This window comes from Parasteatoda tepidariorum, chromosome 1 (genome assembly GCF_043381705.1).
Source record: "Parasteatoda tepidariorum isolate YZ-2023 chromosome 1, CAS_Ptep_4.0, whole genome shotgun sequence".
NCBI classification, from domain to species: Eukaryota; Metazoa; Arthropoda; class Arachnida; order Araneae; family Theridiidae; genus Parasteatoda; species Parasteatoda tepidariorum.
In genome coordinates, this window is record NC_092204.1 from 94,651 (window position 1) to 113,850 (window position 19,200).

General features: G+C 31.2%; 1 protein-coding gene across 1 annotated transcript in view; it reads right to left on the minus strand.

Moving 5' to 3' along the window:
• Positions 1-17,719, minus strand: part of LOC107453635 (chitinase-3-like protein 1) — a 38,798-nt gene extending 21,079 nt beyond the window's left edge. Inside the window, exon 1 of the mRNA XM_043049264.2 lies at positions 17,296-17,719. Within this exon, the coding sequence (XP_042905198.1) occupies positions 17,296-17,374 (79 nt within the window). The 5' untranslated portion in view covers positions 17,375-17,719. The remainder of the gene's footprint in view (positions 1-17,295) is intronic.
• Between the last annotated feature and the right edge of the window lie 1,481 nt (positions 17,720-19,200).

Genomic DNA, 19,200 nt, shown 5'->3' on the forward strand with positions numbered 1-19,200 from the left:
TTTGTGTTTTTAAAACGCGTTTCTAAAGAGTAAAACAATTTTAAATCAATGGTAATTTAATTAAATAAAAATAATAAACTAAAAATTAAAGTCAATAGATAAAATTTCTTTTTCGTGCAAATCCATAAAAAGTTTGATATTAAAATTATATTTGATTTTAAAATTATATTATACGATTATATTATAAAATTATATTATAATATTCTTCCGAATTTAAAAATAAATTAATATCCATAACTTTAAAAATTAAAAATAATTAAATAAATAACAACAATTTTGCAAAATCATTAAAGAAAATAAGAATATTATTCAATAAAATTTTAGGTTACTTTGAATTTTCGATTTCCTAGAAATGTACTTTTAAATCGTTACTTTTTTTGTTTAGTACTTGTACTTTTTACTCGTTACTTTTTAAGATAAGAACTTTTTACTTTTTACTCCTTACTTTTATAAGAATACTTGTACTTTTACTCGTTACTTTTTAAAAGTAACGTTGCCATATATGAAAGAAAGGCAGGTAGGCCGGATTGCAGCCGTTGTCAAGGAAACTGGGTCAATTTTTTAAGTTAGTTTGGGGCACGAGGTATCAAAAAAGAAGAGAAAATGGTCGTTAGTAGAGTTAAAAAAAACAAAGTGCCATTTTTTTAAAACTGAAATTTTGACCAAAATACAGAGAGGAACAAGATTTTTTTCGAGCATTACCAATCTCACTATCTACACTCATTTCTTCTGTTCAAAATCTTATAATGTTTTATGTATATTGTTATGTATGTATATAGTTAGTCTAAATTAAGAACTCCTCTGACCATTCGCCTGGTCTCATGGCAGTGACTATGGTAACGAGGTATAACTAGGGTGTGAGGTCATTGCGTAGGACAGGTTTTGGCTAAAGGTCGGTGAGAGTATCTTTTTCTTCGATCTATTGCGCCAGCCCTAGAGTGAAGATAATCTACCCTCTCTGAAATGCCTTAGAGTCTTGTTTCCACAGCAGCAGACTTTGTGAAGCTGGGAGTTTTTACCGTAGACAAACTGTAGGGATGTGTTATCCCTCGTGTGAGGCTGCACAACAATCTATTGGGTTACACTTTGTTTTGTACTACAACATTTCTTAACTTTTACTTTATTCATCCCTTTACTTACTAACTTGTTTACTTCGCTGATTTATTTCATTCCTTCAACTTTGAAGATCTATTTTAGATTCCGGCTTTAAATTTATTTGTTTCAGTATCTTCTTTGAAATTGATACTCCCCCATCTAAGACTGACTGTTTTTATTATAAAGAATAGAATTTTTGATTACATAATTTGATCATTAATAAAAAGAGAAAGCTAAAATCATGTATAAGGCAGTCAAATACTGCAATTCCAAAGGAAAGTGGCGCAATGCAGCAGAAATTACATAAGAAAATTGAAACCAATAAAAAATTTTAAGGAAGAAAACAATGAAAATGAACATTGAAAACAATGATAATAATGGTAATTAACCAAAGCACACAACAGTGAACATGGAAGCAAAAATAGAAATATTTTTAAGGAGGTTTTTTGAACAATTTCTTCCTTTTGTAATTGTTTATGTATTTTATTTTTGTATTTCGTCGCTCTCTTCTTGAACTTTTTACAAAACCTTTGGGGTACAGAGAGAAAGAGAGAGAGAAATTTTTAGGTATTTGTTGTGCTCGCTCGATAGAAAAGGTTTCGTGTTTTTGCGACTTCCGGAGCTGGTACCCCCTGACGACATCAGCGTTGTCATTTTTATATTTTCATTCTTTTCATTTTTTTTTTCATTTCTAAGAGACGCCATTACTTTGTTTACATAGAGAGAGAGAGAGAGAGAAAAACAATACATAAAATAATAAATATCGAGATCACATCTGATTGAAAGACAAATATATATTCCATGTCATCACATTTCAAGTGTTCTTTCAAGAAACATGTTTTACGACTTCACCTGAATCTACTCAAACTCCTCCTTTTGTTTACAATAAAAAGAAATAAATGAACAAAAAAAAATGTTTTATTTTATTGATACAAATGTCGGATGTAGGCGGATTGCTTTTTGCAAAACAATTCAACATAATTGCAAGCGTGTCTCATAAAAATAACGAAGGAAATATTTCAACAAAACGCATTCCCCAATCCTGCGGAGGAAGGAAAAAAAATCATTTTTTTATGATGATTAATATTTTTTTGAGAGGAGCGGAATAAAAATGTGAACGAATGTGGTTGAAAAAATTTCTTGCTCAAAAAACTTTGAAGCAATGTAACACTGCTATAATAAATGAAGAGAATTTGCAGCGATTATCCCTGGAACTACTGGACGGATTTCAATGAAATTTGATATGTGTACATACATTGATGCAATACAAAAGAAATAACCAATCAATAATTGTTATACACACGCATGCGTAGAACTTGTTGGAGTGGGAAGGTATGAAACAGCAGATGAAATAAACAAAAACAAAAATGGGTTAATCCCCTCCTACAGATAGATATACAGGCCTTGCAACGTTATATCATACTTGAAATAAGGCAGTTACTGTGGCAATTGACCTGAATTGTCCTGTGGCCATTTCATACCTTCTTATTTCAACGAGTATTACTAACGATTGTGTTGCAATTGTTGAATGGTTATTTGTTTTGTAGTGTATCAATGTATTGTACACGCATCAAATTTCCATAATGTCGATCCAGTAGTTTTAGAGATAATCGCTGAAAATTTCTCTTCAATTCTTACAACAGTGTATTTATGATGACCATGAAAGTTATTTCTCTAATAAGAGAAGTTATTCGAGATCATTTTTTTAAAACCTCAATAAAATAAACTCTGAAGCAAAATAATTTTTTGAACAGCCTGAGTAATATGACATACTTACATCCTTTTTCTTTACTATTTCTGATGAAATTATCCACTGAAAATTTTTTATAACGAAAATCTTATAATTTCCTAATTTCTCGAGTGCTTTCTATTAATGCAGTTTATAAAACTTTATAGTTTTGAACAAGCTAATGACTTCTCGTTTTTGCCAGGTAGCAGATGTTTAGTTTTCAGTAGAAAACTTGTTATACGTAACGTTTATCATACTAGTTTCTCTCCCCCCCACCCACACACAAAATCTCTAATGAAAGCAAGGGCAAAAATATAAAGAGAATATTGAAATCATTTACATTTTTTAAAAAATATAGAGAGAGAAAATTTCTGATATTTAGTGAACACTATGATAGAGACTAGTCAAAGTAAAATCCTCATGAAAAATTATTTTTTACAATACTTATTTTTTTTTAAGAAATAGCATTTTAAACAGAATTTCTTAAAAGTCTCATATTTATGATTCTAAATTTAATTTCGTTTCATTACTTTTTAATATGTATTGGGAGGGGGTTTCGGAATTTTAATTTTTGGTTTTAAGCATTAAAAAAGTAGAAAATATGTGCATTATTGCCTTATGTAATGAAAAGAATAATTTTAAGTTCAATATTAATTCACTTGCGTGAAATTTTAATATTTCTAAAAACATATATTTGAATGCTATTTTTAATCAAATAATTGAATAAAAAGGATTTGTAGCAATGTTTATGTATCAAAAATAAATAAATAAATAAAATAAAAAAATCTAACTAATCCAAATGGATGTCTAAATAATGTAATAGAATTCTATGCAAAACATTGAATTAATTGTATGTTACTATTACTTTCTTATTATGGTATTATGTTAGATTGTGTTAGGTTTAAATTATTATGTTTAATTTATTTTCATAACTTTTTTTAGTTACCTAAATTAATTTTTTACCAGGTGTGAAACGAATTCGAGCAAATCTGTGGTTAAAAAATCTTAGAATATTTAATTAAACTTTTTTCAATAAATGGTAATAATTTCTTCACAAATTATCGAAATTAAGAAGTTATATTTAAAATTTGACCTTTAATTAAATATATATTTGGAATTATCCAGTAGAATATAGAATGACCTCATCCTCAAATCCTGATTTGGACCCATCGAAGGTAGAAGTCAGATCAAAGGCGGTTCTTTATTTCAGTATGAACCAGGGCTCGAAAAAACTCCCGTCCTCGAGGACGGCTCGTCCAACAATGCACCCGTCCTCCGTTGAAACTAACCCGTCGCTTTTAAATGAATAAAAAAAATAATTTTCTCCTATTTATTACAAACATTTATATAAATTGCACAATGAATTAGTCGTTACTAGGATTACATTATACAGTAATAAAAGAAATACTAGGTTACTATTAGTAACCAGTATTTCTTTTATGAAATAATTTAAATGACAAGGGTCAAGTTATCTGGAATTTCAATTTATCCGAGGATACTGCGTTTTTTAAATGAATCAAATATGACGTTTGCCAGTTCCACAATCAAGCCAATGATTTACAGAGGTTTCGGCACAGAAATCTGAGAGGGGTTTTCCGTTTAGGTAGATGTTCATAATTGTTTTTAAAGTTTCTTGTTTAAGACCAGTACGTATTGTGTTTTTTTGTAAGTTTATTGCTGCAAAGCCCCTTTCAACCGCTGCAGTACTCCCAGACAGAGTGGGAAAACATCAATATATGCGCAGTATGTTGCTGTATTTTGGGTCATTTTGCTGCCTTGTAACTTACAAGACTCTTGTAACATAACAAAAATTGAAAATGTATCACGAACATTAACGGGAAAATGGCCGTCCGCGCGGACGTCGGATTCGAGAAATTCGTTGTCCGCGGAGAATTTTTGACCGTGGAGGACGGGCGGACGGGCTGTTTTTCGAGCCCTGGATGAACGCTGTTTAAAAATATCTATCCCACTTCCCTCGGTTTTAATATCATATTTAGTAATTTGGCAATTTAATTACGAATCTTTTCTTCAATTTTCGTGCTTTCTTTATTAATATATTTTATTTTTGAATGCCTTTCTTTTTACGGTGATGTCAGACTATTATATTAATATATTTTGCTTTGGCTACAATGATACAATATTAGAAAGTACTATTTTGCGGATAAGAGATTATCAAGATTATATATTTTCTTTGTTTTGTTCTTTGGCGTTTCTTAAAAATTTAAATTTGTTCATTATAATAAGTTTTCGTTCTCTCTTTTGCATTTTTAAATTTTTTTCTTTAAATTCCTTCCCTTTTTTTGTCAATTTTATTTTTCTTCAATTGTTTTCAGCTGAGCGACACTTTAGTGAATTAGAGTAAATGAGTCCTAAAATTTCTTCTTTTTTTTGTTTTTTCGTTTAGTTTTTATATTTTTAGTATGTTTGTAAACGCACAACTCACAAGATTTTTAGAGATTTATTTGTTTGATTTTAACTCTTTTATAAAGGAAAGTTTTCTATGTCTTTCATCGAATATAATTTTGTCTGAAAAGACAAAAATAAATATGGATATATTTAGGCTTTATTCGTAGCATAAAATTTTAGCAACTTTTATTTGGAACAAACTGGTATCGAACTTTATCTAGCCATGTTATTTTTTTATAACCGTCGGTGAACCCAATTTTATGAGTTTACGACTACTGATGTTTAACTCGTCATTTTGAACCCTATCTAGAAGACAAGGAAACTCCTGGATCAAGTATTGGGGACAAATTTGCCTTCGTGCAGGATTTTCGATGGAATTAACCCGCATTTGCGTTACATGGAGACCACGAGAACCTCCTACAGTTAGCCTGACGGCGAGGGGACTCTAACCCATGATTCGTCTACCACTGAGAATATATTGCGTTAGCACTATGGTCAGTGCAAGCCGGATGTGGATTTCGTATCGACCAGCCATTGCTGGAATTTGAAGCCGGTTCATCTCTTTAGAAGGCTCTATCTCCTGAGCCATCGTGGCTCATGTATCCTTTTTAGTCCGAAGATCGAGCAAAAACGATTTAGAGGCAAATGCGAGCTCCACTTTTACGAAGTGGATGCTTCAGCGGTATGTATCGCTTTAATTGCCGACAATTCGGTAATTCTTGATTTTAAAAAAGGTATTCTTTTAGATAGCGCTGATTGTGGCCAGAATGTTATGCCCTTTCCTTACATCAGAATATATTTCTGAAATTAAATGCAAGTATTTTACACAATTAATACACAAAAATTAATACAAAAAAATCTTGGTATTGTAGTTGAAATACAAATTATTTTCAATTTTTATTAAAAATAATGCAGTTTTATGCGAAAATGGCACATTTCAATTTATAAAAATGTTTATAAAATAGGTTTTTTTTCTATTGTGGTAAACTACGAGTTAATGATTAGTTTCTCGTTTTTCATAATTTAGGTTCCACGAATTTCTACCGTTGAACACCCATCCATTCAGTGAATATTATGCTTTATTTTTACTTTCATAACCATGAATCTAGAAGAACACTTATTTAAAGAGAGAAGAACTCTTTTAAGTGAAACTAATCAGCATTTGCGCAAAATACTACGAAAACCTCTCGTTGTTAGCCCGATGCTTATGGAGCTCTGATATATTTCTACTAAAGCATCAGCACGGCAATCCTTGCTAAACAGGATACAAAATAAAATAAGACTATCTGTGTTTTATTCACTTAATTTTCATGAAAAAAGCTGATATTAGTTTTGTTAAATATATTAGTACGCTTATCATTTCAGATTTAACAACACTCACTATTTTAAGCGAGGGCACACATCTTGTGGATGACTCTCTTCAGATTTACAATTTAAATATAATAATCCAAAAAATAGAAGACTTTCTGGTAATCGGTATAACTTGAATGGGTGCTGTTTTAATACGTATACTAATATACGTATACCTACCATGAATACTGTGGCTTTTTTACACCCTACCGAAAGTACCGGAGAAAATTGCTGATTGACTGTCAGACGAGCAATAAAATTATGTCCAATGATTCTGTTCACATACCGCTTTTTAATGGTGTGTATGATTTTGCAACATTACCGATTTATTGATTATTTAATTCGAAAATGAATACAAGGATTCGGCAAGTAAAAATAATAATAAACTGCCTCATCACAAAATCATATTTAATTTCAGCGCCACTTTGCTTTGAAAAGATTTTTTAATTTTTTACTTTAGCAATGTGTCTGAAACCAGAAAAAAAATAAACGATGGAGCTGCTTAAGGGTCATTTTTTCTTTTTTAATTATTGATTCGTAAAAAAACGTCAATTCCTCCTTAACGTGTGAAAGCTGCTATTTCAAGTGTTTCATTTTCACCTATTTCTCTCGAGCAACAGATTTTCTAGCGTAGTTTAATGACTATTTGCCGCCAAGTTACCGGTTCATATATATACAGGGTGATTCTAAAAAGATGGGAAAAATTTTACGAAGTGATAGTACACACCCAGACAAACAATTTTTATCAGAGAATGCATGGTCGAAAACAAAACCCAAAACCGCTAGAGGGCGTCAACGTTTATGTTCTTATATGAGGCAAAAACACACAAAGAACGATGAAGTTAAGTTATAAAAGCAAATTTAATGGCATGTGATTACGATAAGTGTTCAAAACAGTGGCCGGCAGCGGCTATGCTGGTACAACGGCGAAGAAAAGATAGGCGAACTTTCCCTGCAGCGGCCGAAAGCTTGGCGACAAATAACGTAGTGCAGTAACTCGCAATAGGAATGGAGCTTTCTCGTTTGCATGAAAAAACTTTCCAAATGCGCCAGCACCTTTGAGTTTTGTTTTCGACCTTTGATAAAAATTGTTTGTCTGGGTGTGCACTATCACTTCCTAAAATTTTTCCCATCTTTTTAGAATCACCCTGTATATATGAAGTCATCTTATATCACCAAACACATAAAAATAAGGTTTATTCAAATGATGAGTGAATTAGAAGAGATTCTTTTGTTATAAAAATATTTATTTGTCACGAAAGAGGATACTTAATAATACCTTTTGTGAAGGTCTTTTAAAAACAACACATAAGATTATAGACAGAAATTAATATCATTTCGCAATTGTATGACACTGAATTTTCATATTTATTAGGTTTCTTTCGTTTTATTTAAGTTTTAGGTGATTGTTTTAGAACATTCTTTTTCAGCTCATATAATGCACAGAAGTACTGCAGCAAGAACGCGCCATAAAATCCCTTTATTTACGTTTCTTTTTTCATATTTTGTAATCTAGCTATCTTACTTATTCGTTCATTTGAGATCTCGCTTTATAGTTCTGTTTTTTCTTTACATTTTATTTTCTGCTTTTTACGTGATAATTTTTTTTTTATCAAATTTGTTTCAATATTTTTGAGTCACATTATTGCATTTCACTTTGGCTACATCGATGCAATATTAGAAAGCACTTATTAAAAGGCAATTTACTTTCTTGATTCCAGAAACTGAACATTATATATGAGTACATAATGAAGTGGATGAGGGTAATATAGGTGTGTTACATAAGTTTAATGAAAAAACGCTCAACGATTGAGTATTTCTAAAGTAATCATAAATCTCATATTTACTTTGTTTAAAATTATGCTTTTATAAAACTAAATCCATAATCAACGGTAGTTGAAATAATTATGAACTAAAAATTAGAGTTAATGGAGGCACCCTGAAAAACGCGAGCCATATGATAACTGAGTTGAGAAATAGTTCTTTTCTTTCCTTTACTTTGTTGAACATATATTGATTACATATTTTCAGCCATATTCTAATTCAAATTTGAAGAAGTTAAATATCATTATTACGAATTTACAGGACTTTTAATACCTCATTTAAAAACAAATTGCGCTAAGTTATTTAGGCTACATCGTATTTTTTTTTTGTTTTTTGGATCCGTTAGTTTATTCCTTAAAAAAATAATTTACACATTAGAAGAAAAAAAAAGCAGAATCAAAGTTATATCCATTTTTAAGCTTTCCCAGTTGTGTCCATTCTTTTAAACACGCATTTCGAGCTGTATTTCGAGAGTATATTTGGTATAAAAACCTGTCTGACAAGTAGCAAAATGATACGAAATATAATTAATTTTTATTTTGAAGCGTGTTTTCCTTATATGTGTTTTAGACTAGTTTTACTTCTTTATACTTGTTTACTAGGCATGAACCAGGGCATGGAACTAGCGAATTGGCTAGTTAACACTATAGAATGCTAATTGCTGAAATAACAGTAGTTGCCTCTAAGAGTGGCAGGACACGATAGCGACGTAGGGTCAAGTAAAATACATGATCGCATTTTCACTATATACTACAGCGATTATGTCGACATCGTTTATCGGATGTCGGTGAAGCATGCACGTTTCTCCTGAAACGATTTTATTTGTGCATCTTTCCTCTTTGGATATCATTATTTTATTCTTTTAATCAATTTTATTTGATCATGTCAATTGTAAAATTTGATGTCATTTTGCTCTGTGAGCTCGTAGAAGCTAGAGACCGTAGCTAAAGAAGCTAATCAAATTTATTTGGGTCTTTTTGAAGCTTATGAAAAAGCACATCTCTTTCATCGTATCTTGCTTCATTTATTTCGTGCACTCAAAAACGTTTCTGCACTGCTCGCTTCTTTCTTCCTAAATGAAGTAAGTATCGAAGTTTGAGGAGACGATTATCATTCGGCATATTTAAGGTTTTAAAAAGAAATTGCAGCAGAACACAAACAAACAACTGCTCACTCAAAACATTGAATGAACAAGAATTTCTACTTCTCGGACGCAAGATCCAGCAACGAACATTGTCGTTCGCACATTTGTTGCCCGATTTTATCGGTATCGTGTGGTTTTAGAAGTTTAAAAACGATGAATTTGACGTGGAAGACAACGAACGTAATGGAGGGTTCGAAATTGTACGAAGACAAGGAATCGGAAGAATCATTGGAAGAAGATTCATCCCGAACTCAAAAAGAACTTACATTGCAAGTGACTCAGAAAGCAATTTCAATCGTTTCAAATAGCTGGGAATGACCCCAAAACAAAGAAGCTGGGTTCCATGCGAACTGATACCAAGAGACATTGAACGTCTATTTTGCTATTTGGAAACACTTCAATGGGAAGCTCTACCTCACCTGCCGAATTCACCAAACCTTGCCCCTTCAGATTATCCTCTATTCCGGCACATGGTTTGCCTGAGCAGAAATTTCCATATTTAGAAGAAATGGATCGATTAGTGGCCAAAAGATGAAGCGTTCTTCCAGTATCCTCTCCGAAGGATGGGGAAAAGTAATGGAGAATAAAAGATAAGGGACCTTTTTTTTCACAATAAACTGCTGATTTTTGATAGAAAACGGAGAAAACTTATTTGTTCGCCCAATAGCCACTATATAAACCGCAGTTTAGCTTCTAATATTTACAATAGCAAATTTTGTGTTTGATTTTTAAAAAAAAAGAAAGAAAATCCTGTCTTCCTAATAACGTAAAGCTACCGGAGAGATCAAAAGATAATTATGAATAAAAGAAATGGAATTATTTCAATTTTCTTTTATTACGTCAGTATTATTCCTTTCAGTTTTAGGCATTGTTTTGTTTTGAGATATTCAGATAGTATATAATAACATTTTGTTTCTCCGAGTCGCAGGTTTTGTGAAATATATTCAGTCTTTCTATTTGACATATTCCACATGAAGCTCATTCTAATTCAATTAGTTTTTTCTAAAATTTCTTTTCATAACTAAATACAAATAATAAACAGTATTAACTACGATTTACAATTAGTTATAATTTTCCATTATTCTTCAATGCTTCAATCCTAAACTATAATTTTTTTTTGTTATTAATATTATTGAACTATACTCCAATTCATATTTTGATGCTAACTCTAATAAAAAAAAGTGCAATAGGTAACCAATCATTTAAAGTAGAGCTCGGCAGAGAACTCAAACATTAAATAAGTAAAGGAATGAAATAACTATTTTATATTGAATGAAATGTTCTGTATATTATAAAGATATTGAGTCAGAGGTTTTTTTTTATATCTGAATAGTGTTTTCCATGAGCAAGTTTTTAAAGATTAGAGATAATTTCAAAATTACTATGAAAAAAATTTTATGCCGAAGCTATGATAATGTTATTATCATTTCAAAAAAACTGGTGTATTTTAAAGAGCTATAAATACTTTTGACATAAAGTGAGACATGTTTTGATATGACAAAACATGAGTAAAAAGACATATTTTACAACTCTGGAACATGGCTTTCATTAAACGACTGAAGTGATCAGTGGAGGTCGATTGAATCTGCACTGTTTGAAATTTCTCGGGAAAAATGGTTAAACAGCAATTTATTTAATAGTTATTTTGCCATATCCAAACAAAACAGTTAAATAACCATAAATGAGACAGGGAAATTGTTAACTGTTTTCTAGTACAAATTAACCTAGTACAAATTAAACAACCCGAATTTCATCACATCCAATAAGCTCACTTCCTTTCAACTGCATACATAGTATAGGACTCATCTGGCAGTCTCATAACCGATGGAACTGGGGTTCGAGTCGCAGCGTTGTCTCCATATCCCCTTTCAATATATCCAGTTCAATTTCGTTTTTACGGTTTTGAAACTATGCTAGTTGTAAATGGTTTGAAAACCGTTAAGGCAGGGGTCTGTTTAGAAGAAATTTGGGTCCGTTAACGGACCCTTCACAAAATATTTTAACTTAAAAACGGACCCTTCAAAAATTTGTTTATCTTCATTATTATTTTGTCAATCGAATAAACCCTTTCCAGGGCAGAAAACAGGAAAGATGGATGTAAACGAATGGAAGTTTTGTCTTTGGCAGACGATTCTTCCATTATTCGTCCAAAATGAATATTCTGCGTTCAGCAGTATAGGCTAAATACCAAATATTTGTATGTTGCATCTCTAATTTAGAAGCAGCAATTGTTGTTTATTTTTTAAAATTTAATTTTTTTAATCATAATTTTACAGTGTTGAGCATTATTATGTATGTCTTTACAATTTAAAAACTCCTTGAAATTTTTTTTTTTGCAATAACGGACCCTATTTGCACAAATTCATAAAAGCGGACCCTGATTGAAAGAATGTGAGTAATTTTTTCACAATTTCACGAAAAACGGACCTTTCACAAAATGTCTGGACAGACCCCTGGTTAAGGTAAAACATTTTTTTACCGTATACTTTACGGTTAATCGGATGGACAGATTACTGCCGATTATTTTACAATAATTTCAGAATGAAAATTCTAACAGTGTGTTTAGAAGTGAAATTTTCCGTCACGAAACGATTGAAAACAATCTAACTAAGATTTAAGCACTTTAGATAGTAGAGAATATGGCCAACCATCTGATTTCTAAAAATTTAACTGGTCGTAAAATTTGCTACTAACAAATCATGTTATCATAAAATATGTGAGTTAATTAAGAAAGTGGTTAAATTTTTTTTTCTTTTAGTGATAAAAAGGCAATATTTTTAGCAGTAGAAAAATATGGTATTGTCATTTCAAAACTAACAGAAAAAGAATTCTCAGCGGTCACAATTTTTTTCCTTCTGTTTAAGGAATCTCACGGACCATCATAAGCAAATAAATTTCCGTTAAAGAAAAAGCTGTCCTCTTTCATGATCAGTTGATTTATTACCTTTCAACATTTTCACAAAAGGCCCCAAACCATCAAACAGTGTATGGCTAAATTGCAAATAGTAGTGTTTTTACAATCTGTCGCAATATTTAAGCTAGTATAGGTATATTTTAAAAAAAAAAATCATAGATCTCATAAAGCTGACCGTAACAGTTTGTCGATATTTCACGCGCTCTTAAACGAATTCGTACTATTTCGCAATTAATTTAGACTTTTAGTACAAGGCTTATTATTTTACTTCAATGACTAACTGTTTCCGAAATTAATGATCATTAGCGTCAATAATAATATTTGTGTTTATATTAAATGAATTAGTACCATTTTCCCATTGAATTTCATTTTCAGCACAAATTTTTTTTAATTTTAATTACCGTTGTTTTTTAAATTATTTACTTTTGTAACACGTTTTAAAAGCATAGCTATACACAAAATAAACACGTGGTTACAGGTAACCAATGAAATACTAATATGGTCACGTAGACCGCTTATGCTACAACGGTCACGTTGATCGTACAAATAACCTGGCGTAACTAATAAATAATATAAATTATTTTTGTTTTTTGGCTCAAAACAGTTTTTTCTTTGAAAATTGAAATGATTCTTTTAACTTGTATGTATTTTATTTTATTTTATATTATATTTTACATTATATAATCGTCGTTGAACAGCCAACCTAATTTTCGGGTTTACGACTACTTAACTCATTTTAAACTCAATTCAGAAGACAAGAAAACTCCTGGATGAATACCCCCAGAGGTATGATTTGTTATGGGAACATGGGGGACTTTATAACTCAACAGATTTAACGTGCATCAGTTACTACACGGGGAGTCTACGGCAGGCGGGAATCGAACCCACGATTTCTTTTAAATGGACCTAGTGCCTTACCCACCTAGCTATCCCGGCCTCTTTTGACCAAACTTCCCGAGTGCTAATATTTCCCTCTTATGAGTCTATTAAGATATATTAGTGAACATAACTCATTTTGGTTTATTTTCAAAAACCGAATGTATATTGTTACAACAAACTCGCAAACGTAGTTTTATGTTTACTTAACTAAATACAATTTGTGTGCATGCATCACAACATTATACACGAAGCTTATTAAGTTCTTAATCATTCACCGAATCTTTCATTTGAATCGAAAAATGATGATTTTAAAACGGTTCATGAGACGACACTGATTTAAGTAATTTCGTTTATAATGTTTTGCTATAGAAACTTTATAATAAAGAAACAACTCTTTATTTAGAAAACAATCTAACGCGTAATAGTGGGGAAAAAATATTACGCCTTAAAAAACATGAGCAAAAATGCGTCAAACCCATTCCAAAACAAATAGTCGAATTTGAAACCTCATTTATTCAAAATTTAAAAGGCATATTTTGAGTTGTCTTAAAAATAGGGCAGACTGGCAGTTGGTAGGAATCAAACCCATAGACCTCCGGATTGCTTTAACCATAATAATTGTGGCGCCCCAGTCCAGGGAGAGGTCACTTCAATAAAATTTCTAATATCTATTTGAAAAATAGGATCTTCATTCGCTCTATCATTTTTTAATATCATTTTATAATAATTCGTAGAACAGCCAAACCAATTTTCGGGTTGTTCAACTCCATAGCGATTGTCATTTTGATCCAGAAGACAAGTATTAAGAGTGGTGGAGAACTTTTTGATAGCATTTGCATCCCCGCATGGAGAGGAAGAACCTTCCACAGTTAGCCTGTGTATGTAAAAGGACCAATTTCACGTCAGCACCGTGGTTAGTACAAATCGGATGCAGATTCGTATCGACCAGTTATCTCTGGGATTCGAACCCGGTTCACCTGATTGGAGGGTGAACGCTCTCCTTAATGACATTTAAGGGTATGCGTCATTACAGCAGTTAGAGAATCCTCGATTGTTCTGTCGACTCTCACTCAAAGATTAAGTATTTTGCTCAAAAATGAGTTGATGCTGTTTTAATTTAGAATAAAAAGGGGTTTTCAAACGCGACTGTTATCTGTTCCTGAAATATTTTAATGCATTTTTACAGTGTACAGGAAAATAGATTTAAAATAGGTATGCAATTATTTCGGAGGAAAACAATACCTTTTAATATTTAATTATTTGATGCAAATGAGAGCCAAAAAAAAAATTATGAAAATTAATGTTGATCCTTTACCATGTAATGTTCGGGCCAATAAAAATACACCGCCAACAATGGAAATGGATAAAAATGTTGCTCTTTAGCCGTAGTATTGCTCGGATATAGTTTTAAAAATCATTGCTGATCTAAAAATATCCCCCATGGAGTACCTTTTGAGAACCACTGCTCTAGCTAGTCATAAAACCGTCGGCGTTTCGTCATTTTTATCTTAATATGTTGCATTTTTAGATTGAAAAATTTATAAGCTTGAAACTAATGGCGCTTAGAATTAATTTATGGATATAATTACGTTCTGATATAGATAGCATATTTGTCTAATGTTCAATTCAAATTATAATTTGTTTGAAAAATAAGCAAAATTAAAGTGGTTTTCTTAATGGCAGACTGCAGAAGAAATTAGTCCATTGAGCATGATATTTACATGTACAATCCCCGTCCAAATTATTACACGCATTATAAGATTCAATGTAAAATCTTAATTATTAGGTGATACCTATTGTTTTTACAAGACTAAAACCGGTTTTACACTTGTCCGTGTATCTCATTCTCATGCAAATAGGAAACATGCAAAATAAACACAAATAGGAAGTATTTAAAAAATCTACCGAATCCATTAGTGCATGTATGTTGAAATACAAGAGTATTGCTTATAAGCTCGTGCAAAACATGCCATTATTAAAAGAAACTACTGTGCGTTTAATAAATGGGTCTAATTATTACAATATACTAATATAATTCTATTTAAATTATCATACAGATTATTTATGAAAACGCTTCCAACCCTGTGCAACAGATATATCGTGCTCATAATTATTCTTTTTCACTTAATTCTTCATGTCTCCAAATTTTTCTTTCTAGATTTAGAAATTTTTTAATTTTATCAAATCTGTACAAAAGAGGATCATATAATGAACGTTTGTTAGTTATTGTAAAAACTATAAACTGAGGTTTGATAATTTAAGATATGTCTTTGAATTAAGAACTCCGTTTTCTGTCAATAACAATCAATATTTCGTCTTTTTTCTTCTCAACCATACCTACTTAATTTTTTATTTAATAATTCAGTAAATGTCATTTTAGAAAGTTTTCTGCTAAATATGTAACGTAGAAGATTCTTTGAAAATAAAATATTCATGTAAAATGTTCTTTTTTTTTGCGTGTGACAATTTTATCAAATTTTACAATGAAGTAACATGATGTCCATGTTACGGTTAAGTAATAAATCTGGCTATTATTAATAATGATTGGCGATTATTAAGAATAATCATATTTCTTGGGGGTGATGCACGCTAACCAGTTATTAATAATAATGCAGAATGTTCATTCGACATAATTTATTGAAACCATTTTTTAATATGATAATATCGCTTTAGATTAGATACTGATTTTTATTTATGTTTTAATAGTTCAATTTATCTCTCTTTTTTTTAATAGTGTTACGCATTTTAATAGTGATCCACAGACTCAATGAATAATATACAATTTGAAGCAGTTTATGGATGAATTTCAGTGCATTTACTACAGTAAAATATACTACAAAACAAAGCTCAGCATGATGTAACATTAAGATGGTCACAAAACTATGATAATTAACATATATTTTGCATTAAGGAAATTTATATAATTATTCGACATCAAAATTACTAGGAGTTTTTGAATAAATTATTAAACTGAACAAACTTCGTGGGTCAATATTAATAAACGATAGATCATTCACTTCAACTGCTGCTTTTATTAATAACTAATGCTTATTAATATTAAGCGATTCATTACATTGACCATTCATAAGCTGAACATTTTTGTGGAAATGAACGAAATGTTTCTAAATAGAGTCAATTTAATACTTCAATCCCCTGACTTTTCATAGTTAATCATGCCTTTTTAACCAAAAGTGAAAGAGTAAAAAAAATAATGTGAAGCTTGACAATGGCATCACAATGTAAAGAAAAGATGGAGAAAATAATATTTTTCTTTATATATCTTAAGTTTTTGAATTTGTTCTTTGCAAGAATTTTTTTACGCTCAAGATTATTAAAAATTTAATCGAGTATTCAGTACCGTCTTTACGCATGGGCACACCCGGGCACTCAGGGGGCCCTTGAGAATCTTACTTTTTATAAATTGTATTTTTGAAGAAAAAAACTAAGAATAAGCAAAATTGCCTTATATATTTTTTAATATATTCTATGGTAGAAAGTGTGCATTTTGTTTCTCTTTCTACAAATATTGATTGATTAACAACAATAATTTGAATAGTTTATCACCAGGGAAACTAAAAAAGGAAATCTATTTTTCGACCTTCCAATGAAGTTTTTATGTGGATTCAGTTTTTTGGGGAAATGTATTTAAATTTGTTCAAATTATTGCATATGTTAAAAATGCTTTATTTTATGTATGCGAAGTTTTTTTTTTGTTCGATTTTAAGCAGTATGACCTGTTATAAGGGCCGAAAACAATTCTGTGGTCGGGGGCCCTGCATGTTATTAAGACGGCCCTTGGAATTTAAAAAGAGAATTTAGTACCTTAACATAAGCATTCTCACTACAAATAAGTCAAATAAAAATTCTTTTACATTCTATGTTCCGACAGAAGAGGTAACACAACATAAAGGGAAATCGGCTGTTTAAAAAGCACATTGAATAGAGAGAACTCACCTTTTACATTTGTGAAAGCGGTGAACACAACAATAAACAAAGTAAGAGGAGGTAAAAAATAATGCATCATAAAATACATCGAGAATGACTGAAAGCGAAGAATGATTTTGAAAGAAACCTTCGCATGGCGTCAAAATTGAAATTAACCCGTGACGTCACAAGGCAGGTGAATGCATTCAATAATCACCGACGTTTTTTTTTTTTTTTTTTTTTTTTTTTTTTTTTTTTTTTTTTTTTTTTTNGTCTTTCTCTCTTTCACGCTTTCCTCATTTATTTATAACGATCCTATATTGGAATTCTTCTTTCTCTCCTGGAACCAGAGTATCGAGATCAAAAAGATTCCTGGAATATTTTAAGATAAATGAACATGACTAAAACCGGGAACGTCTTTTCCAGTGGTCGGCAGTAACGCGCAACTGTAATCTGATTGGCGCAAATCCTTCGCGGGCCCGTCAAAGTATGCACTGAGAATGCCTCTGTGGCGAGCGTTCCTAAGATCTACGTCTGATTCTCGGAAAAATCGGTGCGAAATCGGTCGAATGGTTCTTGAGAAATCGAATTTTAAATATCTAACTTATTTAAAATTGGATTTCGCAGGAACTATAAAGTACGTTGGTGTCTGTTTTTGTAACTTAAAACATCGTCTGCATAAATTAATGAGCGTATTTGCGGTCATCCCTCAAACCATAGAACGTAATCATTGGATCCGTTTTCCGCCTTTCGCACTGTACTTCATTTCTAGGGAGGATATAAAAAAATCATTGAACACTTAAATCCCAAATATTTGATAATTTCCTAGCATTTCTGAAATAACTGCCAAGAAAAGCATAGAGTTTGAAGATTTAAATAACAAAATCGTAAAAAGTGCTTTATAATAAAAAACTATTTTATAGAAACATGAATTAAAACTTCTTAATATGTCCTCATATTTAACCAAGTTAATTTTCCATTCAAAATAATTTTGAATATAGGTGAAAATTGAGTTTTCCAGTTAAGTTTGTCTTCTGAAAGTAGCGAAGTAAGGACTACATTTCGAAAGTAGTTTGTAGTCGATACATTGAAAAAAAGTAGTTGTAATTGACTACAATTGCAATAAAGTAGTTGTCATTATTGTTAATAACAAGGAAAATGTAGTTTCTTCGACCTCTGATCTTTACATATGGGCAGTGACCGGGGGTGAGATTCTTCCATCTAATATATATAATTCTCTTACGTGGCTCCCAAACTTTGGCTGTATTTCTTTTCCGCCGTTGGCAACGTTTGCTTTGTTTTGTTTCGACCAATGATCATCGCTAAAAATGTCACATGCCAAATCTAGCTGAGGTGGCTCAACATATAGCGCTTTTAAAAACGGAAACTGAAATAACCAGAGAGCATCAGCTGTGGCAATCTCATACTATTAAGCTAGGCAGAAATGAGTAGTCTTTGTCGATAGATCTCTATTTTAGTATTTTGTCGAAAGCGCTTTGTTTCACGTGAATTTATTTGACGATTTATTTGAATTACGAATTATACTATAGCACATTTCTACTAGGTATAACGAATTACATGTCATTTATTTGAATTCAAATTTATTTTAATGACTTAGTATTTACTAAAAAGATGTATTTTTTTTTTTTAAAAAGTCTTATATAGATTTGAATGATTGTTTTGAATTCTTAGAATTTTGCGCATTTGCAATGGATGTAAGTTAGCAGCGAGCGAAGCGAGCTTGGTTTGCGAAGCAAACCATTTAAGATTGCGGAGCAATTTTCAGGCGTTGGAGAGCGTTAGCGAGCAAGGGGCGCAGCCCACTAGTTTTATAAATTGTATTAAAAAAATTAAGATTAAACAATATTGACTTATATATTTTTTAAAAATAAATATATTCTGTTATATAAAGTGTGCATTTTCTTTCTATGAATA